The following is a 26,873-nucleotide window of genomic DNA, read 5'->3' as shown; positions in this document are numbered from 1 at the left end:
GAGGGTAGTTGGGTTTCATTACAGTGGCACCAATCAAGAATAGTGTAGAAATATAGCAATATAAAACCACAAATAATTAAATAATAATGTAAATAATGCCAAGTGGAAATAAGTCCAGGACCAGCCTACAGCCTCTGAGGGAGGAGTTGTAAAGTTTGATGGCCACAGGCAGGAATGACTTCCTATGACGCTCAGTGTTACATCTCGGTGGAATGAGTCTCTGGCTGAATGTACTCCTGTGCCTAACCAGTACATTATGGAGTGGATGGGAGTCATTGTCCAAGATGGCATGCAACTTGGACAGCATCCTCTTTTCAGACACCACCATCAGAGTGTCCAGTTCCACCCCCACAACATCACTGGTCTTACGAATGAGTTTGTTGATTCTGTTGGTGTCTGCTACCCTCAGCCTGCTGCCCCAGCACACAACAGCAAACATGATAGCATTGGTCACTTTAGACTCGTAGAACATCCTCAGCATCGTCCAGCAGATGTTAAAGGACCTCAGTCTCCTCAGGAAATAGAGACGGCTCTGACCCTTCTTGTAGACAGCCTCAGTCTTCTTTGACCAGTCCAGTTTATTGTCAATTCGTATCCCCAGGTATTTGTAATCCTCCACCATGTCCACACTGACCCCTTGGATGGAAACAGGGGTCTCTGGTGCCTTAGCCCTCCTCAGATCCACCATCAGCTCCTTAGGCTTTTTCACATTAAGCTCCTCCAGAGTTGTCATAGGTCTCTTGGTGGCCTCCCTCACAAGTCCCCTTCTTGCACAGTCACTCAGTTTTTGAGGATGGCCTCCTCTAAGAAGATTTACAGCTGTGCTATATTACTTCCATTTTATGATGACTGACTTAACTGTACTCCAAGAGATATTCAGTGACTTGTAAATTCTCTTGTATCCATCTCCTGACTTGTGCTCTTCAATAACCTTTTTGTAGAGTTACTTGGAGTGTCCTTTTTTCTTCATGGTGTAGTTTTTGCCAGGATACTGACTCACCAGTAGTTGGACCTTCCAGATATAGGTGTACATTCACTACAATCAATTGAAGCACCTTGACTACACACAGGTCTCCAAAAACAGATCTCCGTTTAACTAATTATGTGACTTCTAAAACCATTTGGCTGCACTAGTAATGATACGGAATGTCATATTAAAGGGGGGGGGGCGGTTAATCCTTATGCAGTCTATTATTTTGTGTTTTAAATTTGTAATTAATTTAGATCACTTTGTAAAGATCTGTTCTCACTTTTGGCAAGCAAGAGTCTTTTTTTGTTGATCAGTATCAAAAAAAGCCAAATTAAATCCGCTATGATTCAATGTTGTAAAACAATAAAACATAAAAACTTCCGGGGCGATGTGAATACTTTTTATAGGCACTGTATATGATAACATATACATACTTTAATAAATTGACTTTGATCTTTGAACTTGAGTCTTGTGTTTTCTGTACTGCACTGTACTTCCTGCGAATGCTATAGAATATTTCAGAAACATTTAGCTTTAAATTTGGAGAATATTTGTGATATGATACCATCAAGTATTGTTTATATGTTTTGTTGTACAGCCATGGGAAACCATCTCTGAAGAATCTTTTCTTGATGCTGATCAACTCTTCCAACCCTTACCCCCTCCTACCACTCCACCCAGTGCATCAGAGATCAGCCAACCAGACCTCTCTGATGAGCTAAACAGGAGATTGCAAGTTACTTCAGAGTCAAACGGGGAAGAAATTGGTCCACATCCTGTGAGTATCTGTCACTTCAGCAATGGAATTTTGTCCAAATCTGTCACATTATTCACCAAATTTTTTATTTTGCAAAATCACTTGTCAAAACACACTTCTCTTTTTTGTTTTAACTCTGGAATTCATAAACAGAAAAGTAGGTTCAGTACATTTCCATACAGATATTTGTTGGTAATGCAGCTCATTGGATCATGCTGATAATTTTGCTGGATTTTTGTACAATGGCCTGAAGTCCATGTTTTTTTTCAGAGCTTCAAAATTAATAATGTTTACATAGTTTGAAGTTGAGATATTTCATAATGTACAACTTTGAAATTAATTTCACAGACCAAGAAATGCCAATATTGAAACTTTTATCGAAACATCTTATTACTTTATCAAATTTATTACTGTCAAGAAGCGGGTATGGTGTTGCCTTGCAGATACCACATGGAGCTGACAGATCGTGTGGGAACCATAAGTGTTTGATAGTCTACATCACACAGGCATTGTTTGCTGTTTCATGAAAAAATTTATGAAAAACTCTAATCAGCTGTAGTTACTTAATAAATTTATCTCTTCAACAAATGTTATCATTTCATAAAAAACATGGTTAGGCCACCCATGATGTCTTTGACAGGCAGTGCAAGAAAAAGCCATGCAATGTCCCATTCCTGCTCCTTTTTTCATTCCTTTTCCTTAAGGTTTCCAAGTTTGTGGAAGATGTTTGAAAAGTTAAGTTATTTTTGTAATTCTAAGAGTGGTTGGCATTGCAGTATGCTTGGTATTTATGAAGCTGCTTCTGTACTTCTAAGTATATCAATAATAATTGCACCATATGAATGATTTATTTTTCAAATCCATGCACACTTGCATAAAGTTTCTTTGAACAATGTAAACTACTGAACAGAAATGGTGAAATTGAGAACAGAATCAAAGCTGTTCTTGTGTTAATGTGGTGTAATAATGGATCATACACCTGTCTCTTTTTTATGCTTTTACGTTTGCAATATTTTAAATGTAACATCGGAATAAGAAAGTACATATTATCCATTCAGTGGATGTAAACAGCACTGGCAAAGCTACCATTTTTTAAGTGTTTTCTTAAGGAAATGGTAGTGATATGGATATTCTTCAAGATAAACCGACCAAAGACTTCACAATGTTGTAGAAGTCTGTAAATCTGCTGTTTGGTGTGTGGAGGAATACTTCAAGTATGCTGTTTAGATCAGTAGTCATTTCCCTTCTCATGCAGAATTTAAGATATCAGGATATTGATTTTTGAGGTAACTGACATTGTTTTGACAGATTATAAATAAGATCACAAGACATAGGAGCAGAATTAGATTATTTGCCTCATTGAATCTGTTCCACCATTCCATTGTGGCTGATAAATTATCCCTCTCAGCCCCATTCTCCTTGCGTTCTCCCTGTAAACTTTGACTCCCTGACTAGTCAAGAACCTATTAACCACCTCTTTAAATCTACCAAATGACTTGGCCTCCACGCCATATGAGGCAATGAATTCTACAGATTTTCCACACTCTGGCTAAAGAAATTCCTCTGCATTTCTGTTATAAATTGACTTTTCGTTATTCTGAGGCTTATTCTTTTTATTCTTTACTCTGGTCCTAGATTCCCCTGTTATACAAAACATCCTCTCCTAGTCCAGTCTATCTAGGCCTTTCAATATTCGATAGGTTTCAGTGAAATTCCCCCTCATGCTTCTGAACTCCAGTGAGCGTCGACCCAGAGTCATCAAATGCTCCTCATATGTTATCTAGCCAACAGCTTAATCTCAACAGCAGCACTGTCTAGCTGACAGTTTATGATTGAACATACTTCTCCTGTGTTAATCCCCAGCCCACCGTTGAGCACATATACATGGATCACTGTTGCAGGAAAGCAGCATCTATCATCAAGGACACCCACCACCCAGGTCATGCTCTCTTCTTGTTGCTGCCATCAGGAAGAAGGTACAGGAGCACTTAGGACCCATACCAGCAAGTTCAGGAACAGCTATTACCCCTCAATCATCAGGCTGTTGAGCTAGTCAGGATAACTTCACACAATTTCACTTGTCCCATCACTGAACTGTTCACACAAACTATGGGCTCACTTTCAAGGACTCTTCATCTCATCTTCTCTTTCCTTCTTTCTTTATTTGTTTGTTTATTTATTTATTAATTATTGTTGTTATTTCTTTTTGTATTTGCACAGTTTGTTGCCTTCCGCACAGTGGCTGGCTACCCATGTTGTTGGGGTGAGGTCTTGCATTGATTCTATTGTGCTTCTTGGATTTACTGTAAATGACAGCAAGAAATAAATCTCACAGTTGTATATGGTGCCGCAAATGTACTTCGATAATAAATTTACTTTAAACCTTCAGGTAAGGGTCTCAAGGCAGAAACAAATGGTGCAGAAACAGTGACTTGGAAGGGCAGTTAGGAACGATAGTGTTTGCAAACAATCTGCTTCCCTTATGGAGGCCACGTCATTCAGGGCATCAAAGGTTACGGCGATTATGGGGAGAATATGGTTGATGAGGGTAATAAATCAGCCATGCTGGAACGGCAGAGCATAATTATGGTATTGTACATCTGATGATAGAAATTGCAGACTTGGATCCTGCAGGACTAAAACAGAATGGTTTATTAGTTTGGTTACTCCAGTAAAAGAGGCAGTTTGTAACTGAAGCTATAATATTGTTGATTGAAAATTTTGTAACCAACTTCACGTTACTTCTTGCATTTCCCAGAGTGAATCTCTTGCAAGGATACGTTCCTATAGTGCGACAGATGGTATTGAAGGTGAACCTCCAGCCTCAACGGTAAATACTTTTGGGTGAATCTCCTGTGCCTCTCTGTTGATTACTTTAACTTTATTACTTTCTTGCAAGACCTTTGCTTTAACGCTAGTTCATAGCTTATACTGGCTTTCTTTCTCTTATCTATCCCAAGTGTGCGAATAAATACTAATACAAAATGAAAACCATGTGGATGCTGGAGCTGAATTAGAAGTTGAAAATACTTGGTCAGGTCAGACAATACCTGTAGAGAGAGTAATGTTGGTTTCAGACCTGGAACACTAACCATATTTCATCCCTGCTCATCTCGCCTGTAGTTCTTGGGAATTTGTAAATGTGTTTTGCTATTTGAATTATTTCCATAAAACCTTGACAAACTATTGTAAAGTTTTTTATGGAAATTCTTCCCAAGTTCACATCGTGTTGTGCAAGTCTGTAAATCCACGGTTTGCTGTTCAGAAATAATTGCTATGTAGGTTGAGGTATATTTGTAGTACATTGTTTAGATCAGTAGTTACTTCTCCTTTTTGGTGAATTGAAGGTATCAGGATATTGATCCCTGAGGTGCCGTACATTGTTTTGACAGATTATCTAGGCAGCAACCAAACCCCAACAGCAGCAACGTCCAGCTGAATCCATTACTTGGTTCTGCACTCAGGTGTATCTACACATATCTGAGAGGCAACTCAGGCTTCCCCATAAAGAATGTGCAGATGCACTTCAGTCCGGAACCAAGGTGGTTTCAGTGACAACAGTAAAACTCCAATGATCTGCATCCTCTGGACATCAGTGATGCTGGTTGACAGATTTTCAGCGCTCTGGATATCGCTTTTCTTACAGCAACACATTTTTATCAATGTTACGCTGGAGAGAACAGGTGGAGTTTTAATGAGACGGTGAAGCTGACCCACGAACTGGGTAGAGCAGAGGTTTGTTAAGCCAACCTTTGTTGTGCCGTGGAGCCTCACCATTGACCGAGGGGTCTGTGGACCCCAGGCTGGGAGTCCCTGGTGTAAAGGGAATGTGCGAAGGAGAGCTTTCAGCTGGTCAAAAATGCAAGTGCTCCAGAATGTGACACATACTCCAAACAGCAGCAAGCTGTCCAGACCCTGGCACCCTACCCACGTTCCTGACTAACGGTGTCCTGACCCCGATTTTAGCTGCGCACCCAGTCCACAAACCCTTAGACACGGCAAGGACCTCTGAACAGCAGATACACAGATAACGAGGATCTAACGACCGGGCAGATGCCAAACCATTGATACTGCTGAACAAGTAGATTCCGGACGATCAGAGTTTTACTGAAAGATAGGAAGTTTAGTTTTACTTGTCATGTGTCCATTGAAATGCTTCGTTTTGCATCGTCAAATCAGTGAGGGTTGTGCTAGGCAGCCCACAAGTGGTGCTATGCTTCAGGCACCAGTATAGCATGTCCACAATTCAGTAACTCTAACCATAAATCTTCTGGATCGCGGGAGGAAGCCAGAGCACCAGGAGGAATCCCATGTGGTCACGGGGAGAACGTATAAAACTCTGACAGGAAACAGAGGGAATTCAACACTCACCTTACAACCATCACTGTAAAGTGTTGTGCTTACCTCTAGACAATAGTTCTGCCCCCTTCGTTGATGTGCCGCTGCTTGTTCTGACACTGGGCTTCATTTGGGATCTATTGGAGGGCCTTGATATTTTTGAAGATGTTGGAATCATCTTGGCTTGTTGGAATTTATGCCATCCAAACTGATGTAAGATTGCATTGAATTTAACTGGGGTTGGAATTGGGTTGTTTAGAAAGGAAAAGGGAAGATTCAGATTTCATGTTCATTTATTTATCACATGTACATCAAAGCATATGGTTAACTGCGTCTTCTGTATTAACAACCGTTGCAACCTAGTGATGCGCTGGAGGCAGCTGCAAGAGACACCACACATTCCATTGCCAACATAGCTTACCCGCAATGCTCGGCAGGGCAATACAGGACACACCAAGCAACAAAACAACATCAGCAAAACAAGCCCCATTACTCCCTTCTCCCCCACACAGACGCAGTCCTCTAATCCCTGGACAGGCCGCCTCTGGCCTCTAGCGTTCCAGCAGATTGGCAGACATTGGGTGCAGGCCCCAGACCTCCACCCATCAGACCTCGTCTTCTGGAGTTTGGTCATTTATTCTAAATTTTGGTTTGTATAATGTTGATTTTTCTGTTTTGATTTTTAACAATTTTTTATTTCAATTATTTACATTTTCAATAGGATTTGTGTTGTTTTTGAATATCAAATATGTAAAAATTGTTTAAATTAGGGACAGCTTTCTCAGGTGTTAAAACTTCACTCCTGGGTTTGCCTTTCTCTCAGTGCCTGGTGGGGGGGTTAATGCAGTGATTGAGACTCTGTGTTCTACTACATGAAGCCCGCTCACCATCCAGCCCTCACTGATAGCAGGTCAGCAAAAGTATGCCTTTGGTTTAGTTTAGCAACAGTAAATATTTGGCACATATCTGGCTCATATAAGTACAGGTACACAGAACAAAGGTGACATTTCCAGCCACATCCAGCCCAATCTACTCCATTAAAGCATAATTGCCTTTATTTTAGAGATACAGCATGGTAAGATTCTAGCATGGATAGAAGCCACAGCAAGGAAAGATTCTAGCATGGATAGAAGATTGGCTGATATGCAAGGTGCAAAGAGTGAGAGTAAAAGGGGCCATTTCTGGTTGGCTGCCAGTGACTAGTGGTGTTCCACAGGGGTTGGTGTTGGGACCCTTTCTTTTCCCATTATCTATCAATGATTTGGATGATGGAATTGATGGTTTTGTAGCCAAGTTTGTGGTTGATACAAAGACAGGTGTAGGGGCAGGTAATGTTGGGGAAACAGGGAGTCCAGTGTAGGAAATTGGCAGATGGAATATAATGTAGGGAAGTACATTATCAGTCACTTTGCTAGAAGGAATAAAGGTGCAGACTGTTTTATAAACAGGAAGAAAATTCAAAACTCAGACGTGAAAAGGGACTTGGGAGTCCCTGTGCAGGATTCGCTAAAGATTAACTTGCAGCTTGAGTCAGTTGTGAGGAAGCCAAATGCAATATAAGCTTTCATTTCAAGAGGACTAGAATACAAAAGCAAGAATATATACTGAGGTTTTATAAGGCACAGGTCAGAATACTCTTGATGTATTGTGAGAGTTTTGGGCCCCTTATCTAAGAAAAGATATGCTGGTACTGGAGAGGGTCCAGAGAAGGTTCACAAGAATGATTCCAGGAATGAAAAGGTTAACATATGAGGATCATTTAGTAGTACTGGGCCTGTACTCACTGGAGTTTAGAAGAACGAGTAGGGGATGGCATTGAAACGTATGGAATATTAAAAGGTTTGGATAGAATGGATGTGGAATTGATGTTTGCTATAGTGGTGGAGTTTAGAGGCCACAGCCTCAGAATAGAGGATCAACCATTTGGAACAGTGATAAAGAGAATTTCCTTAGCCAGAAGATAGTGAATCTGTGGAATTCATTGCCTCAGACAGCATTGTATATGTTTAAAGCAGACGTTGATAGGTTCTTCATTAGTCAGGATGTCAAAGGTTACAGGGAGAAGGCAGGAGAATGAGGTGAGAGGGATAGTAAATCAGCCATGATGGAATGCCAGAGCAGACTCGATGGCACGAATGGCCTAATTCTTATCCTATGTTTTACGGTCCTCTGGAGGAAACACACACAATCATGCGGAGAATGTGGCTGGAACTGAACTCAGGTTGCAAGTGATGTAATAGTATTACACCAACCACGATACCACCATACTGCCCCATGTAAATTGTTTGTTCAGTAGCTTCAGAGAATCCAAATTGCCTGTTGTGTTTCCTATGTTTCAGCAGAATCCGAATCGGGTTTAATATCACTGGCATATGTCATGGAATTAGTTGTTTTGTGGCAGCAGTACATTGCAATGCATAGTGATAAAAACTAATTTACCGTAAGGAGTATATATAAAAAAGAAAATTAAATTAAGTAAGTAATGCAAAGAGAGAGGGAAAGTAGGTAGAGTTCATGAAGTCATCGTTTATTCAGAAATCTGATGACAGAATGGAAGAAGCTGTTCCTGAAATGTTGACTGTGTGTCATCAGGCTCCTGTACCTCCTCTTTGATGGTAGCAGTGAAAAGAAGGCATGTCCTGGGTGATGGGGTTCCTTAGTGGTGGATGTTGCCTTTTGAAGGTGTCCTGGATGCTGGGGCGGTTGGGGGGTTGGTGGGGTGGGGCTCGTGTCCGTGATGGATCTGGTTGCATTTACAACATTCCCAATCCTGTCCGTGCCAGACGGTGATGCATCCAGTTAGAATGCTCTCCACAGTACATTTGTAGTCTTTGGTGACATACCAAATCTCCTCAAACTCCTAATGAAATATAGCTGGTGTCTTTGTAATTGCATCAATATGTTGGGCCTAGCATGGACCCTCAAAGATGTTGCCAGCAAGGAACTAGAAAGTGCTCAACCTTTCCACTTCTGATCCCTCAATGAAAACTGGTATGTGTTCCTGTGGCTTCCTTTTCCAGAAGTCCAAACTGTATAAACATGATTTCTTCCTCCTTCATGAATGTATTTCATGTTGGAACTTGTGGTCAGAAATTTGGCATGAAGCAGCTCTTAAAATAACTGACTTTTAATACAAAATGTCATTTATTCCACCAGTACTTTTTATGCCGTAATCCCCTTCAGCTGTGTGATATAAAAGTAAAGTTGTGTAACTTTTCAACAACAGCTGCTTGCATTATTCTATCATAGGATGAAGTGAGCATTTGCTGAAAGGCTGGGTGTATGATTATCCCTGTAATTGTTCATAGATCTGCTTTCATCATGCCTTCCAGACATTTCATAACACAACGCATCTCATATGACCAAAGATTCTAGATTCAAATCTATTTCTTGATACAGTGCAGAATTGGCCACTCTGGCCCTTCGAACCACGCTGCCCAGCAAACCCTAATTTGACCCCAGCATAATCATAGGACAATTTACAATGATCAATTAACCTACCAACAGGTACATCTTTGGACTGTGGGAGGAAACTAGAGAACCCGGAAGAAAACCACACAGTCACGGAAAGAACATACAAACAGGACAGTGGCGGGAATTGAACCCAGGTTACCAGTACTGTATAGTACTGGTATAGAGTACTGTAGTGTGCTATCCACTACACTATTGTTCCGTCCCACATTAAGTGTTATATGTGAGAAGATATGCTACTGTATCTGTCCACTTATAACTCTTACACATATATATGACCTGGATGAAAATGTAGATGTGTCAGTTTGTAAGTTTGCAAATTATATGAAAATTGGTGGTGTTGATGCAAAAAACACAGTGGGATCTAGATCAGTTGCAGATATGGGTGGAGAAATGGCAAGATAGAGTTTAACCCAACCAAACGTGAAGTGTTGCAGCTTGGTAGGTCAAATGTCCTTAACTTCTTTGTGTCCAAGTTCGTAGCTCGCTGGAAGTGGCTACACAGATTGATAGGGTGGTTTAGAAGGCACATGACATGCTTGCTCTTATTAGTCAAGGCACTGAGTTCAAAAGTCAGCAAGTTATGTTGCAGCTTTATAACTCCCTAATTGGCCACATCTGGAGTATTGCATGCAGTTCTGGTCATCCCATTACAAGGAGGATGTCAAGTCTTTGAAGGCAGAAGAGGTTTTCCAGGATGCTGCCTGGATGTGCTATAATGGGAGATTGGACAAACTTGGGTTCATTTTTCTGGAGTGGCAGAATAGCGCTGTTTCATTTGGCTGCATTCATGGGTCTTCATATATGGTTGAATGACAATTAAAGTTCAACTCTGAACTCGGAGGCTGTGGGAAGATTTGACAGAGCCTTACAAGATTAGGAGAGGCATTGGTAGAGGCGACAGACAATATCTTTATCCCAGGGTTGAATTCAATACTTTCCTCTTCTGGTGTGCAATGGTTTGCCCAGTGACAACAACATGAGCACGCTGAATTTTTAAGTGGAAGTAAACCTGAAGCTGTTCTAAGGACAATAAACCATTCCTCTTTAAGTGAGATAACAGTTCTTTTGTGCTTCATGCCATTTGCTTCTTTGGAATTTGACACAGTTAATCAATAATATCTTCAATATAGATGAGCCAGTTCTCAAATCTGCAGACAAATCATCGTAAGCTCCACATTGTAAACACTATCCACGTCAGAAACCAGAAAAGGCAATCTGATTGTGTACAATCATGAACCATACTTAACATGCCAACAAGGTAGCTGGTGACAACCTTTCGTGTAAAGTTTAAGTTCCTTTGTGAGTTAGTAGCAAAAGATGTGTGTTTGCACACGCTTGCACACCTTAGAGGGAAGATTGGTTGAAATGTCTAACGCCAGACAGCATGCATTTAAGGTGAAAAGGGGTCATTTCAAAGGCGATGTGAGAGGCAAGTTTTTAACACAGGGAGTGGTGTATCCCTGAAGTGCATTGCCTGAAGTAGTGGTAGAGCCGGATATATTAGGCACACCAAAGAGACGTTTATATAGGCACATGAATGTGAGGACAATGGAAGGATACGGACCTTACGTAGGCAGAAGGGATTAGTTTAGTTGACCATTTCATTATTAATTTATTTGGTTTGGCACAACATCGTGGGTCGAAAAGCCTGTTCCTGAGCTGTACTGTTCTGTGTTCTAATGTGACAGTCTGGATTAGTTTTGGACAGTTTCCACGAGAGCAACTGTGTAAGTAGTCCAAGGATGGTGAGTTTTGTCATCCTCATGTTTAGTTGGGATCAAATGTTTGTCCATCAGGCCAGGCAACGATTTGGACTGCTTAGCCAAACACCGATTTTGTTAAGAAGTGTTGATGGTGAAGCAAAGCAGCAAGCTGTGAACGTTCGAAATCGGCCCCATGCATTCTGATCGTGCTGCTTAAAGGAGAAATAGGAGCAGGATAAATAAATTAACAGGAAGCACATGAGGATTTGCTGATGCTGGAAATCCAGAGCAACACTCTAAAAATGCTGGAGGAGCTCAGTAAGTCAAGCAGCATCTTTGGAAGAAAATACACTGTCACTATTAAGCCAAAACTCCTCATCAGGAAGTGTCCTTCCTCCAGTATTTTTTGTCTGAAATTAAAAAATGTGAAATAGTGTGTTCTGATGAAGTGTCCCAAACTGAATTGCCGACTGTTTATTGCCCTCCGTAGGTGCTGCCTGACTTGTTGAATTTCTCAAACTTTAGATTTGACCTGCTCACCTATTCCACCATTGAAGTCTCAATGAAGACTGTTGTGTGTTCTCCTGACTTCCTCTTCCTCAAGTTCATAGTCGGTTATATTTTCTAACATCAAAGCATTAAACTAATTCACAGGAGGGCATGGGAGTCCAGAATGTGGTTCGAATTTTGCGTTCACTCTCAGTGTGGTGTGCACATATCACGTGATAGTGTAATGACGTATGCAATTCACGTATCTATACATATAACCCATAATGAGTTACTTAATGCTTAACCAAAAAAAATACGTAACTATATATATATATATATACACACACACACTTACTCAGATATTACTAAAATAGTAAATACACAACACATTCAATTCCTTGCTAAGCCATTAGCAATTAAACATAGTGCTGAAAAGGAACTTCCCATAGCATTTGTCTCAAACTGAATGATCCATAAAATGCTGTAGTAGAGATTTAAATTAAAGTTTGCTGCTGTTAGACATTTTAATCAAAGGAATTTTAAAATCTTTACATGAAGTCTCTGATTGCATTTGGATGTTTGCAGAATTTAAAGAAAATACTGCAGCGTCAGCAAAAATGTATCATTAAGTAACTTCCTAGCTGTAAAACATCAGCTTCTATGGTCAGCCAAACAGCTCCAAACAGACACCACAGAGTGATTAAACTGCTTGCTACTTTCAGGCTGAGCTATCACCATTCTTGTCACTGATTTGATAAATCCAAACTACTTAATGAACTTAGCCACATCGTGTTCTATAGTAATTAATGATGTCATGATTAGTGATGTCATTGAACTTTGGTAGGTTTATTTTGTCGGTTCTTGTATATTGACTGAATTTTGGTGGCTTTCAGCTTTACATTAGCTATTTTGGATCAAGCAACAAAATTCTGTTTGCCTCCTAGCCTTCTATTTGTATCAAATATCATTGAATATATTTTTAATAGGTTTTCCTTGAGTTGAATTGGAAAGTTATTACTGAGTTGAAAAGCTCAGATATACATTCAGGAGCCACTCAATTAAGTCTACCTGTACACCTGCTCATTAACGCAAATATCTTATCAGCCAATCACATGACAGCAACCTGATGAATAAAAGCATACAGACATGGTCAAGAGGTTCAGTTGTTGGTCAGACCTAATATCAGCATGGGAATGAAATGTGATCTAAGTGACTTTGACCATGAAGTGATTTTTGGTGCCAGATGGGGTGATCTGAGTATCTCAGAAACTGCAGAAATTTTCATGCACAGCAGTCTCTAAAGTTTACAGAGAATGGTGTGAAGAGCAAAAATGGCATCCAGTGAGTGGCCGTTCTAGGGGTAATAATGCCTTGTTACTGAGAGAGATCAGAGGAGAATGGCCAGACTGGTTCAAGCTGACAGAAAGGTGACTGTAACTCAAATAACCACATGTTACAACAGTGATGTGTAGAAGAGCATCTCTGAATGCACGACACGTTGAACTTCGAAGTGGAAGGGGCTACAGCAGCAGAAGACCAAAAATATACACTCAGTGGCAACTTTATTAGGCACAGGAGGGACCTAATAACGTGGTCACCGAGTTATTAGTTATTAGTTTTTTTTGTCACTACAGTTGATATGACTCAAATGATATGACTCAAAGCACGATTTTAATTTTCAAATTTCTTTCTCTTCAGACTGCTTTCTTGAAATACTAAAACAATTCTTTAAAATATTCCATGCACAGTAATCAACTTTATTAACAACTAACCTTGAATTCATTCTACTTTTATTGCACCACGGAGTTGTAATTAGTAAAATTTAAAAATAGTTTATGGTTTATCAGCAGAGCACCCAATCACGACGACCTCGTTCTTCAACTGTCACAGGCAGTGAACAACAAAATGAAATTACGGTAATTTGTTCTGCATTGCAAAATAGTTTTTATTTTAAAGTTATTAATTTATTCAACAATTTAGTTAGAGTTTAACTATATATATAACTTTTGAAAATTAGTTATTTATCATTCCTTTACCTCATTTTGTCCTTCCATATCTTCCTGTCTTATTGATACCTGTCACTTGTATTAATTATGGTGATGTAGGTCACTGCAAGTTAGCTGAATTGCAATTAATTACTTCAAAAGTGAATCAACACTTCAAAATGGTGTAACTGAAAGGTCTCCAAACTGAAACTCATGATATCAAATAGGTCTACCAGGGTTTGCTACAAGAATAAAAATATTCAAATTCAGCATTATATGGGGAAAATAACCTTTATCAAAGTTATCACTAAGCTTAAGAAAGCAATGTTAAGACTCTGAATTCGTGCAGACCATTCAGACTCTGAATGGTATCCATCCAGGCTCAGTGACCACAGGAGGGAATTACTCTATGATCTTCATACAATTTGTCTGATTCCCACCAACATCAATTGATTCCCATCTAATGAGCCTTTGGACCTATCTGAGCTCTTGAGAATTGAACTGAATGAAGTTGACAAAAAGTGGAGATTAAATAGGAGTGACATCTCCAAACAGACTCAACAAAGAAAGTTTGAATTCAGAGAGCTTTGACATGATGTCAAGGATGTTTTTCAGTGTTTTCTCTAATACCGAGGTCATCAATGAGAAGAGTCTTCTAATACTTTCTGTTAAGACCATAAGACACAGGAGCAGAACCCTCTCAACCCCATTCACCTGCCTACTCCTCACAAAGCTTCATGCCCTGGCTAATCAAGAATCTATCAACCTCGTCCTTAAATGCACCCAGTAACCTGACCTCTGCAGCTGATTGTGCCAATGAATTCCATAGAATATTTTCCATAAACATTCCTACTTTAATATTCAATTAATATAGGGCACTATTCCATAAAACTGATGCTAAAATAATAATAATGATTTAAAAATAATAGACTGATCTCATCTTTTCATTTGACTCTTGCAATATCTTAAATTCATCTCCAAGAACTTTTCAGGTAGAAAACACCCTTTTTCTCTATCTATCCTCTACATTGGGACTTTGATAAGTAGTAAGAAATCCCTAAGTAAAACAGTGTTAAGATCCCAGAGATCTAGTGTGTAAATTTCAGTGGTTAAGTATAAATTTTATACTGTCTACCATTAACTTTGTATGCTGTTCATTCGCATATGATAACAACACTCCTTAAAACATTCTCGATAGGTACAGAGTTTTAAATGGTATATATTTTAGTTTCTTTGTGGTCTATATGAATTTGAAATTCATAAGTTTTACTAATGAACTGTATTTATTGGTAGTAAAAGATAGGACAATAAATATCAACCCTCTTAGCAGCTCTTTTTTTAACTTAAGAATTGTCATTTGAAGTTATGAAGATCAGATATTTCAATACAAAGTACTTCATCAGTAGTGACAAAGGTTAAATTTCCAATTAACTAGTGAATGGGAAAGTGCCACATTAGCAGCACTGCTACAATACTGTGCCAGAGTCTTAGGCGCATATATATAGCTCTGGTGCCTGAGACTTCTGCACAGTACTGTATTTGTCAACGTGGAGCAGAGAGTGAGTTTATAAATCTGGTGGGAGCAAATGATGTTGGGAATGGCAAGGGTGGAGTGCTGCGGGTGGGGTGTAAGACAGGTGGGAGAGAAGGTGCCAGGGCCCTGAGACACCAGGCAAGGTCATTTGATTCCAGACAATTAGCTTACTGATCATTACAGAATGTCTGGTGATTCCTGCTCTCTCCCCTCTCCCTTTCTCTTTTCCCAACTATGATTTCCCTCTTCCTGCTCTCTCCCCTCTCCCTTTCTCTTTTCCCAACTATGATTTCCCTCTTCCTGCTCCCTTCCCACTCTCACTCCACAATAGAGAGTCATATCAGAATCAGGTTTATCGTCAGTCACAAATGTCATGGAATTTGTTTTCTTTGCAGCAGTACAGTTCAATACTTAAAATTATCACAACACTGTGCAAAACTCTTAGGCATTCTAGCTATATATATGTGATTCCAACTTTTGCACAGTACTGTACGTGATCTTCCTGAAACATAATTTCATGTGCACTTCTAAGAGAATTATCATCGATTTTCTGCCTTTCAGTTGTGAAATGTTTCTAAAACTTTTGTGCATTTCTGACCAGGGCAATGGAAAAAGCATCTTTGCTGATTATCTTCTTATCGAAGATCATATTCAATTTATTTGCTTTTCCTTCTATTTGAACAATATGTTCTTATGAATAATGCTCTTCTGAACTTTCTTCCTCTTTTTTTTCTCACTGTTTCTGAATCTTAACATTTTGTGCTGCACACTATTCTAACTCATTATTCTTCCTCTAAGATTGTGGCTGTGGAATTTGTTGTAAGATTTCACTTTATCATCAAGCCTTTAAAATGCCAAGTTTGGTATTACCAAAGCTGCTCTCTTGGGTTTTCTCAGCTTTCCTTCTACGCTAATAGTCTTGGGTTGTTTCTTGGCTTTTCAACTTTGGTTTGTGGCTAACTCAGACATTTTTACAAACAGAATTGCAGTTAACTCAGAGATCATTAATATTTCTAAATATGGTTCAAAATGGTTAGTGTATTGGGAAGGTTCATGGGAAGAAGCTCTTACTTAGAGAAGGCTTTCATCCAGATGTCACAGATTTCATCCAGATGTTATAGATGTAAGGTAAACAACGAAAGTTGGGATATAGGAGAGGGGAGGAGAAATATTAGAAATACTTTTTCACACAAAGCTGTTATGATTAATAGCGCTGTGGCTTAATGTGCTGGAAGTAGATTCTATAGTATGTTGCAAAAGATAAATGAATATACCTTAAATAAAAGCTAACTGAGGAAAACTTGAATTTTTTGAGCGCACACAAACTTAGCGGGCTGAGTAGTTCTGTTTGTGCCAGCGCGTTTCATGTGAATAAATGTGATAAAGTCAAGACTAACATTCAGTTTTAAAGCCATGACCAGCATCTTCTCCTTCAGTTGAGGTAAAGCAAATTAAATGGTGAATAATCTCAATTTTTTGGTTTTAAAACTGCCCTTGTTGTTTTTCTGACAACCTGCTCTGAAATGAAAAATAAGCAAATCTTATAATTATTGGTGACTTTAAAAATTGTGAGGGGTTGGTAAATGTGTGAAGAATTACACATGAGCCATTGAAATGGAGATGGTAATTATTCCTAGAAAGTTTCCCTGTTAAAATCTGGGCAGTAGGTTGGATAGTGCATTTTCTTTGTTGACCAATATTCTCAAAAAGTTGGAATACAGGAAAAACTTCTTCAAAGTTGTTCTATGCAGCTTAATGCTACTTCAAAGCTATTGCTTAGACTATATGGCTGAGAAAAATCCTAAACACCAGAAATCTGATATATTTTAAGCAGTGAGTATGCATATTCTTTTGAGATCTCACATCTGCTCCAGCTTTTAAAAAGTGATCTACTTATAGCACATTCCCCTGTATTTCGTTAGTATCATGTCACCTTTTCTTACTTTCCAAATGCCAATTGATTTGTTTGAAAGTTAAAGCATAAACACAAGAGATTGTGCAGATGTTGGAAATCCAGAATAACACACACAAAATGCTGGAGGAACTCACATTCAGGTTTAACCATACATGAATATCCCTGAATACAGCCAAATTCAAAACCGTTCCTTTGGGGTCAAGGTGTAAAACACAGTACCAACAGTCATACATAGCACAAAGCGCCCAAAACATATGTAAGGCCTCAAGTAAACTTACAGTCACACAAAAAAAAAGCCCCTGTCCCTGCGTGATAACTGATAGTGCTTTGATGTAATCAGCAAAAGCAAGCAGTTCTCAGCAGTCCACAAACGCACACAATCCAGCTTGTCATTTCACTGATCAAACACTAGATGGCAGCACCAATAGGAGGGGCCAATTCTCAATCCAGCATGGACACCATGCTACACCACTTCCAGCGTCCTCTTCCTGGATTGCTGGAATAGGCAAGCCCATGGCTTGAGGCCTAGTCCTTACTACAACCGAGGCCTTGCAGCTCCCCTGTCATCTGTCTCCCAATAAGCAAGGAAACAGATGTGCAGCATTTTATATTATCAATGTCCAAGGTGTTCTTACAATTGCTAGAGAAATATAGAAGACAATCACTTGCTATTAGACTGTTCACCACCTTCGTGCATCAACTCCAATGCTTTCCTGTAGCAAGCAGTAACAGGGTCTGCACTAAGTCCAGATCACTGATTTGATAGACCTGGAGTACCTTGTTCTTAATGTCCAGAATTGTCTTGCAATCATAAAAAGGACATCTAAAAAAGCCAAAATCACCTTTGGTTGGCCCCCCAGGAGGCTGCTACATCCAATGTGCCGACATCTTACTGGAACTCAGCAGACTCAGACATAATCTATAGACAGCCGTAAACAGCCAATGTTTCGGGCCAAGACCCTTCATCAGGACACACCTGAGGGGTCCAAAACAACGGCTCTTTATTCCACTTCATAAATGCTCCCTGACCTGCTGAATTCATTCAGGATTTTGTGTGTGTTAGATAGAGACAGTGTGATCTTTAATCAAAGAAGGCAAATTCAAGAAGCTTATTTCTCTCACCTAATACTTGAGTAATAAATGAGGATAAATTCAAAATATGGTGGGAATAAATGGGTAAAATAAAAAAAGGTTATTTCTTAGCGGTGTATTATTTAAACTAAGTTTTGCTTGGGATCTACAAAGAGATGCATGTCAGTTTTGGTTTGGTGGACGTTTATAGAATGTTATTAATTTACTGTCAATCAACTCTGAATGGGTAAGCATACACTTTAAGCTTGCATATTAACTTAAATTCAATCATCTTGCACAAGCAGTCATCTGCAGCCCACATGCTCACAACACCTGGCTTGCCTCCAGGGTGGGAAGAGCGGAAAGATGCAAAGGGTCGCTCCTATTATGTAAACCATAACAACAGAACTACTACTTGGACGCGTCCAATTGTGCAGGTATGAAGGCTGTGCTACTACTCGACAGGACAATGCTCCCACTTCCCTAGAATAACATGCCTTCTTTTTATCCAGAACTTTTCTGCTGGTCAGGCAGGCTTCTTTTGCTTTCTTTTTGGAAATTAATTTTCTAATCTATTACAAACACAAGAGATTCTGCAGATGCTGGAAATCCAGAGTAACACACACAAAATGCAGTATCTGAGATGAATAAGCAGTCAATATTTTGGGCCGAGACCTTTCAACAGTCCTGAAACAAGATTGTTAATTCCTCTCCTTAGATTCTGCCTGACTTGCTGAGTTCCTCAGCATTTTCTGTGTGTCTCTAATCTGTTATATTTTTGATATAAAAAATTATATTGCATTGAAATAGCAACTTTATACATGATACCAGTATGAGTTCTGGTCACCTATTTATAGGAAGTTGTATAAGATGTTGGTGAGGCTGAATTTGGAGAATTGTGTGCAGTTCTGATCACTAATCCAAAGAAAGACTATTAGGGAAAGGTTAAATAGTTTACAACTTTATTCCCTGGAGTGTAGGAGAATGAGGGGAGATTTGATAGAGGTATACAAAATTACGAGGGGTAAACGTAAGCAAGCTTTTTCCACTGAGCTCAGGTGAAGCTAGAACCAGAGGTCATAGGTTAAGGGTGAAAGGTGAAATATCTAAGGGGAACCTGAGGGGGAACCTCATCACTCAGAGAGTTCCAGAGGAAGTGGTGGATACAGGTTCAATTTCAACATTAAGAGGTATTTGGATAAGTACATGAATGGGAGGGGTAAGGAGGGCTATAATCCAGGTGTGGGTCAATGGCATTAGATAGAATAACATTTCAGCATGGATGAGATGGGCCAAAGGGCCTGTTTTTGGGCTGTGGTGCTCTATATCCACTCAGAGCAGGATGCACAGAGCTAGTGTGCTTTGCATGCTGTCTGTAACCAGCATATTTCCTTCTAAAATTCCAAGGAACTTGTTCTATTTTAGGTAAATTTAAACATTCGATACAAAAATCTTCCAAGTGTGGAAAGTACATGTTGTATTGTTTTTGTTGGCCAAACCCTGCCCCCAATTTCTTGTGCATTAGTCCTTGAGCGGTCCTTGAAGGGTCACATCAAGATGTGCCACTCATTGATCAATGTGGTTACAAGCAGCGTTAAAATGCTAATAAAGAGAATCTTTCGATGAACAGAAGTAATTTTCATGTGTTTAATGCAAAATCCCAGAATAGGTTATTAATGTACTCACTTGGAAAATATTATGCTATTTATAATTTACAACTCGGAGCAGTATACAAAACTAATCGTAAACTCAGGAGATCCTGCAGGTACTGAAAATCCAGTGCAACACACACAAAATGCTGGAGACACTCAGCAGATCAAGTGGCATCTATGGAAAAGAGTAAACAGTCGACATTTCAGGTTGAGACCTTTCCTGAAGCATTGACTGTTTATTCCTCTCCATAGATGCTCCCTGACCTGCTGAGTTCCTCCAACGTTTTGCCTGTTTTGTAAAAATAATCTGTTGATAACTAATTTTATTTTCTGGATCTCTCCCATTTGTTCTTATTAGAAATAAGCAGAGAAGTGCTTCACTGCAAGCAGTTTTATTCTTTCTGTGATAATATGAATTTCACTGGTCATTTATGGAATCCTGTTTGCTTCAGTAAATTTTCTGCTGTTGCCCGCTAAGGCCGTTTGTCTTGATCAAAATCTCCCACGTCACACCCAACAACATCATCTAGACACAGTTTAGACTGCAGCAATATCAAGAGCACATCATAGAACGGTTGACTACCAAGTCAGTGTGGGTGCAAGTCAGAAACAGGAAGGGAACAATCACTATTTGGAGTATTCTATTTATGGACCCCTCTGCCGCACCCTCCCCCCCCCCCCCCGATAGTGACTGAAACACTGAGGAGGCAGATTTTAGAAAGATGCAAATATAACAGGGTCGTTGTCATGGGTGACTTCAACTTCCCTAACATAGATCGAGTAGATAGCTGGGGATATTTTTCCAGGGCAGAAATGAGAAAATACAAGGGGGCATAATACTAAGGTGATTGGAGTAAAGTATAGTGGGGACGTCGGAGGTATGTTTTCTTTAACAGAGACTGTTGGGTGCTTGGAACTCCCTGCCAGGGTGGTGATAGAGGCAGCTATATTCAGGACGTTAAAGATAGGCACCTGGATAATAGAAAAATTGTGAGCTACATAGAAGGGCAATGTTAAATTAATGTTACAGTAGGTTTAAGGATACGCACAACATATTGGGCAGAATAGCCTAAACTCTGCTGTAGTGTTCTGAGTAGAGATGAGCAATAAATGCCAGCCGTGTGTGCAGTGCCCAAGCCCAGCAAACAGAACATAGAACAGTACAGCACAGTACACGATCTTTGACCTACAATTTTTTTTTCGTAAAGTGTTAAATACCCATCAATTTAATCCTTGTAATGTGAATGAAATTAAGTTGTAAATCTACTGAATCCACAGCTTAATTTTATGAATTCAGCAGATTCACAACTTAATTTCATTAGTTCTTGACGTTTATAAAAGTTAAGCCAATGAGTTATCAGAAATTGATGCATTTCTTATATCAGAGCCGTGTGTAATTTCCTATTTTAAAAATACATTAGCATTTAGAGTGTAATAACGCAAATGCCAGTGCCAGTCTTCCTGAGGCAATTACTAACTCCGTCTTCTTCATACTACCAGCACGCAGATGATGGCGCATCAGCTACTGCATCCAGCAACAGCCTTTTAAGCGAGCCTCAGATAAGGCGGCCTCGCAGTCTCAGCTCACCCACTGTAACCTTATCAACCCCGATGGAGGTGAGAGTTGAGCATCTTCCACATCCTCCAATGCTCTCTATCACCTTAGCATTTCATTGTCTTATTTCTTCCGTCACTGTTTTCTTCAGCTAATATAGCCTTTCAGTCAACTCTTTTATCCTAGCTAATTTACTTCCAATTCTTTACCTATAATTGTGATTCTCTTCCTTTCTTTTTTAAAAACAGCTCCTGCATGTACTGTCTGCCATAATGAGAGCCTTTCTGATCTTTAGTTAATGTCTATAGGTAATGAACTGTGCCCTTGTAGTCATACTAATACTAATATTCCTATGTCAACTCCAAATTGTCTGACTGTTAAGTTGTAACTTGGTTTTTGGGTTTCAGCTGTCTGATATTACTAACAATGCTCATCCTCGATCAATTATCACATTTCTTTATCTTGAATGATATTGTCTTGTATATATTTTTTTGTAAGCAGAGGAATGCAGCATCATATTGTACGCAAAGTTCTGTGAAAGGATATGACAGATTAACACATTTCTTTTTGTTTCAACAGGAATAATATTTTAGTATAATGCAGTGTTTAACAAAATGCTTCCTCGGTCTTAAAGCTGAAACTGCAATGTATGGACTAAGTAATTAATATTATTTCAAAGGTTTCAAAGGTACATTTAATGTCAGAGAAATGTATACAATAAACATCCTGAAATGCTTTTTCTTCACACCATCCACGAAAACAGAGAAGTGCCCCCAAGGAATGAATGACAGTCAAATGTTAGAACCCGAAAGTCCCCCCTGCCCCCCTCCTTCCCGTGCGTAAGTGGCAGCGAGCAACAGTCCCCCCTCCCTCCCACTGGCAAAAAAAGCATCGGAATCCACCACAGAGCACTCAAGTGTGAGCAAAGCAACAGCAAAGACACAGGCTTGCAGTTACCCCAAAAACTTCATGTTTCACCCGGTATTCGACATACCACAGGTTCTCTCTCTCCCTAATAAGGAAGAACAAGGAGTCTCCGTTTTCACAGCAAGCAGGAGGACATAACAAACAACTCACTGGTTTACAATGTTAGAAGTCCATTGTGTTGCTTTTTTCGAGCTCTGTGCCCACAGCATAGATCTGGGCACACAGCCATAGATATTCTGACTCCCCGGACGACACACGGGTCTCCTGCCATGACACCGACCTTCGACCTGCCCATCTGAAAGCCCCAAGATCCTAGGCCTCCAAAGCTGAGCTGGACTCTTAGGCCGAGGCCTTGGCGTTCCAAAATCCTGAGAGCGGGATCCATTCCCGCAAAGGACCATAGTCAGTGTGTAGCTCCAGGTCTGGGTCTTCAAAAGAACTCGGAAAGGGGAAAATAAAGATATTAAAGATGGAAATAGAGCTGTTTCCGAAGATGCAAGCAAAGGAGTCACTGTTTGTATTAGTATTGCATTTTTTATTCTAAAACTGTTTATATTGTTATAAGCAGTGGCCTAGCACTCAATAGACAATAGACAATAGGTGCAGAAGTAGACCATTCGGCCCCTCAAGTCTGCACCGCCATTCTGAGATCATGGCTGATCATTCACTATCAATACCCAGTCCCTGCCTTGTCCCCATATCCCTTGATTCCCCTATCCATCAGATATCTATCCAGCTCCTTCTTGAAAGCATCCAGAGAATTGGCCTCCACCGTCTTCCGAGGCAGTGCATTCCACACCTCCACAACTCTCTGGGAGAAGAAGATCTTACTCAACTCTGTTTTAAATAACTGACCTCTTATTCTCAATCCATGCCCTCTGGTACTGGACTCTCCCAACATCTGGAACATATTTCCTGCCTCAATCCTATCAAATCCTTTAATTATCTTAAACGTTTCAATCAGATCCCCTCTCAATCTCCTCAATTCCAGCGTGTACAAGCCCAATCTCTCCAATCTCTCTGCGTAAGACAGCCCTGCCATCCCAGGAATCAACCTAGTGAATCTACGCTGCACTTCCTCAATTGCCAGAATGTCCTTCCTTAAACCTGGAGACCAAAACTGTACACAATATTCCAGGTGTGGTCTCACCAGGACCCTGTACAAATGCAAAAGAACATCCTTGCTCTTGTATTCAATTCCCCTTGTAACAAAGGCCAACATTCCATTTGCCCTCTTCACTGCCTGTTGCACTTGCTCATTCACCTTCATTGACTGGTGAACTAGGACTCCTATGTCTCTTTGCATTTCTCCCTTACCTAACTCGACACCGTTCAGACAATACTCTGCCCTCTTGTTCCAGCTTCCAAAGTGGATAACTTCACATTTATTCACATTGAATGACATCTGCCAAGTATCTGCCCATTCACTCAGCCTATCCAAGTCTCCCTGTATTCTCCTAACGTCCTCTTCGCATGTCACACTGCCACCCAGTTTAGTATCGTCAGCAAACTTGCTGATATAGTTTTCAATGCCCTCATCTAAATCATTGACATAAATCGTAAAGAGCTGTGGTCCCAATACAGAGCCCTGTGGTACCCCACTAGTCACCTCCAGCCAGTCTGAGAAACACCCATTCACTGCTACCCTTTGCTTTCTATCTGCCAACCAGTTTTCTATCCATGTTGAAACCCTGCCCCCAATGCCATGAGCTCTGATTTTACTCACCAATCTCCTATGTGGCACCTTATCGAATGCCTTCTGAAAATCTAGGTACACAACATCTACTGGCTTACCCTCGTCTAACATCCTTGTTAAACCCTCAAAAAACTCCAACAGATTAGTCAAGCATGATTTGCCCTTGGTAAATCCATGCTGGCTCGGCCTAATCCTATTTCTACCATCTAGATGTGCCACTATTTCGTCCTTAATAATGGACTCAAGCATCTTCCCCACAACTGATGTTAGGCTAACAGGGCGATAGTTCTCCGTTTTCTCCTTCCCTCCCTTCTTGAAAAGTGGGACAACATTAGCCACTCTCCAATCTTCAGGAACTGATCCTGAATCTAAGGAACATTGGAAAATGATTACCAATGCATCCGCAATTTCCTGAGCCACCTCTTTTAGAACCCTCGGATGCAGACCATCTGGACCCGGGGATTTATTAGCCTTCAGTCCTACCAGTCTACTCATCACAGTTTCTTTCCTAATATCAATCTGTCTCAATTCCTCTGATATCTTATGACCCTGGCCCATCCATACATCTGGGAGATTGCTTGTGTCCTCCCTGGTGAAGACAGATCTAAAGTATGCTCACTATAATGAAATTCAAAGAATATTTTGATTTAAAGATTTATTTTTCACGTGTACATCAAAAACGTACAATGAAATGTGTGATTTGCATCAACAACCAATGAAGTTGAAGGGTGTGCTGGGGGCAGCCCATAAGTGTTACCGGGCATCTGGTGCCAATGAGGCATGCCCACAGCTCACTAACCCTAAGCCCTACGTCTCCGGAACGGGGGAGGAAACCCACACGGTCATGGGGAGAACACGCGGACTCCTTCCCACAATGGCGGGAGCTGACCCTGATCACCGGGACTGTAATAGTGTTATATGAACTACTCGGCTCGCATGCCACTGATATGCCAACTATATTAAAGATATTGTCAGCACGGATTCAGCAGGTATGGCTTTCATTCAGATCCTACTTCGGAAAATTCTGGAATTGAATCTGACAGAAGTACTCATTTGTGGCTGAAGAAACAAAAATGACCTGTTTCTAAGAGACAGTTACCATATTAGTAGTAATGGGAAATTTGGATGGATCCACCAACACAGTCATTATATAAGGATGAGATGAGAGTAATCTGCATTTATTGTAACTTCCCTTTCTAGCTGATATGTACTAGACAGTTGTACCAAAGCAAAGTTGAGCAACATACTGTACAGTACTGTGCAAAAGTCTTAGACACACACACACCCCACCCCCCCCCCCCCAAACTATGTGAAGCAGAGATAGAGTTTGTAAATCTAGCAGGAGCAAAGGATGCTGGGATAGTACAGTGCAAAATGTAAAATGACTACAATACTGTGCAAAAGTTTGAGGCACCCTGGCTAAATGAATATGTGCCTTAAACTTTTGCACAGTACTGTAAGACTTACTTGTTTGCATGCAAAAATATTTATCATCCATCAAAAGTGGCTGCACAGAATAGTGAGAGGTGTCTCTGTGTGGAATTTAACTAAGTTTTAACTCTGAAATGGTCAGTTCCTTTGAAACTCAGGATCAGGTTTAATATCACTGGCACGTGCCATGATATTTGTTGCTTTGCAGCAGCAGTACACTGCCATGCATAATCATATAATGTATTATATTTTGGCCCATAAATTCTATCAGTTCGTGCAATGCTTGAGTGGCAAATTGGGTAATTTAAAACCAAACACACAAGAAGTCCTGTAGGTGTTAGAAGTTCAAAGCAACACACACGAAATGCTGAAGGAACTCAGCAGGTCAGACAGTTTCTATGGAAATGAATAAACAGTCGACGTTTCAGGCCGAGACCCTTCCTTAGGAGCCTGATAAAAGGCCTCGGCCCAAAACATGGACTATTTATTCATCTCCATAGATGCTGCTGACCTGCTGAATTCCTTCAGCATTTTGCGTATGTAACTTAAAAGCAATATCATAACTGTGCTGAATGCTTCATTTTTCAAATAGGTTATCAAATCATTTATGGGTACTCCTTTCATTTGGGATGCAATTGCATGGAAGACTTGCTTCTAATGGCATGGACTATATTTGGAAGCCATTGCCACAAATTAGTTTGTGAGTCCATAGCACACAATGTAGATCATTTGTATATCCAGCATGTACTGATTTTTTCCAGCAGGTCTGCAAAATATTTTCTTACGGACACTTAACCAGCTTTGTTTTGAACTCTACAGAAAAACCTTCCTCTGGGAGTGCAGTCCAATAACTAACCAGTTGAGAAAATTTTCCATATAATTGTTTATTTTTGTGTCAAGTCACTTTTTTAAAACCAATTTAGGGAAATGGTGGCTTTGCTAATGAAACCCATATCCTATGGGTGAATAAAACAATACATTATGTTGCAAATTTCCAATAATATTTTTGTTATTAACATATCAATATTCCATGAAGAAATTTATCAGTCTCAGAAAGAGATGAATGAGATCAGCTCCAATGAAAATAGTATTTTCTGGAGGGCTGGTTAGAAAACCAAAGTATTTTTATTTATTAAGTGAATTAAATAATACACAACCATTTTAATTATTTTTCCCTCATCACAATTTTAAATATTTCAGATTCATATTTATTTATCATGTGTACATTGAGGCATAACCCAGTGGTGTGGCGGCATCTGCACCAGACTACGAGGCAAGTGGTCTCGGTTTTGAACCTGGCTGGCTCCTTGCACGCTTCCCGCCTCTGCTGGGTTGAGTGTTGAGCTGGCAACTCAGCCTCGTAAAAAAACAGACAA

At 40.0% G+C, this 26,873-nt stretch overlaps 1 protein-coding gene across 10 annotated transcripts in view; it reads left to right on the top strand.

Annotated features, from left to right (window-relative positions):
• Positions 1-26,873, top strand: part of nedd4l (NEDD4 like E3 ubiquitin protein ligase) — a 423,982-nt gene that overhangs the window by 335,853 nt on the left and 61,256 nt on the right. For 6 of the 10 annotated variants that reach the window (XM_059989668.1, XM_059989672.1, XM_059989673.1 and 3 more), the window contains 5 exons: positions 1,569-1,748; positions 4,486-4,557; positions 13,579-13,647; positions 18,539-18,673; positions 21,389-21,505. In XM_059989668.1, the coding sequence (XP_059845651.1) occupies positions 1,569-1,748; positions 4,486-4,557; positions 13,579-13,647; positions 18,539-18,673; positions 21,389-21,505 (573 nt within the window). The remainder of the gene's footprint in view (positions 1-1,568; positions 1,749-4,485; positions 4,558-13,578; positions 13,648-18,538; positions 18,674-21,388; positions 21,506-26,873) is intronic. The other 4 variants (XM_059989677.1, XM_059989669.1, XM_059989671.1 and 1 more) reach the window with 3 other exon arrangements.

Source organism: Hypanus sabinus, chromosome 14 (genome assembly GCF_030144855.1).
Source record: "Hypanus sabinus isolate sHypSab1 chromosome 14, sHypSab1.hap1, whole genome shotgun sequence".
NCBI classification, from domain to species: domain Eukaryota; kingdom Metazoa; phylum Chordata; class Chondrichthyes; order Myliobatiformes; family Dasyatidae; genus Hypanus; species Hypanus sabinus.
The sequence above is the reverse complement of the archived record's forward strand: the minus strand, read 5'-3'. Positions and strand labels throughout refer to the sequence as shown.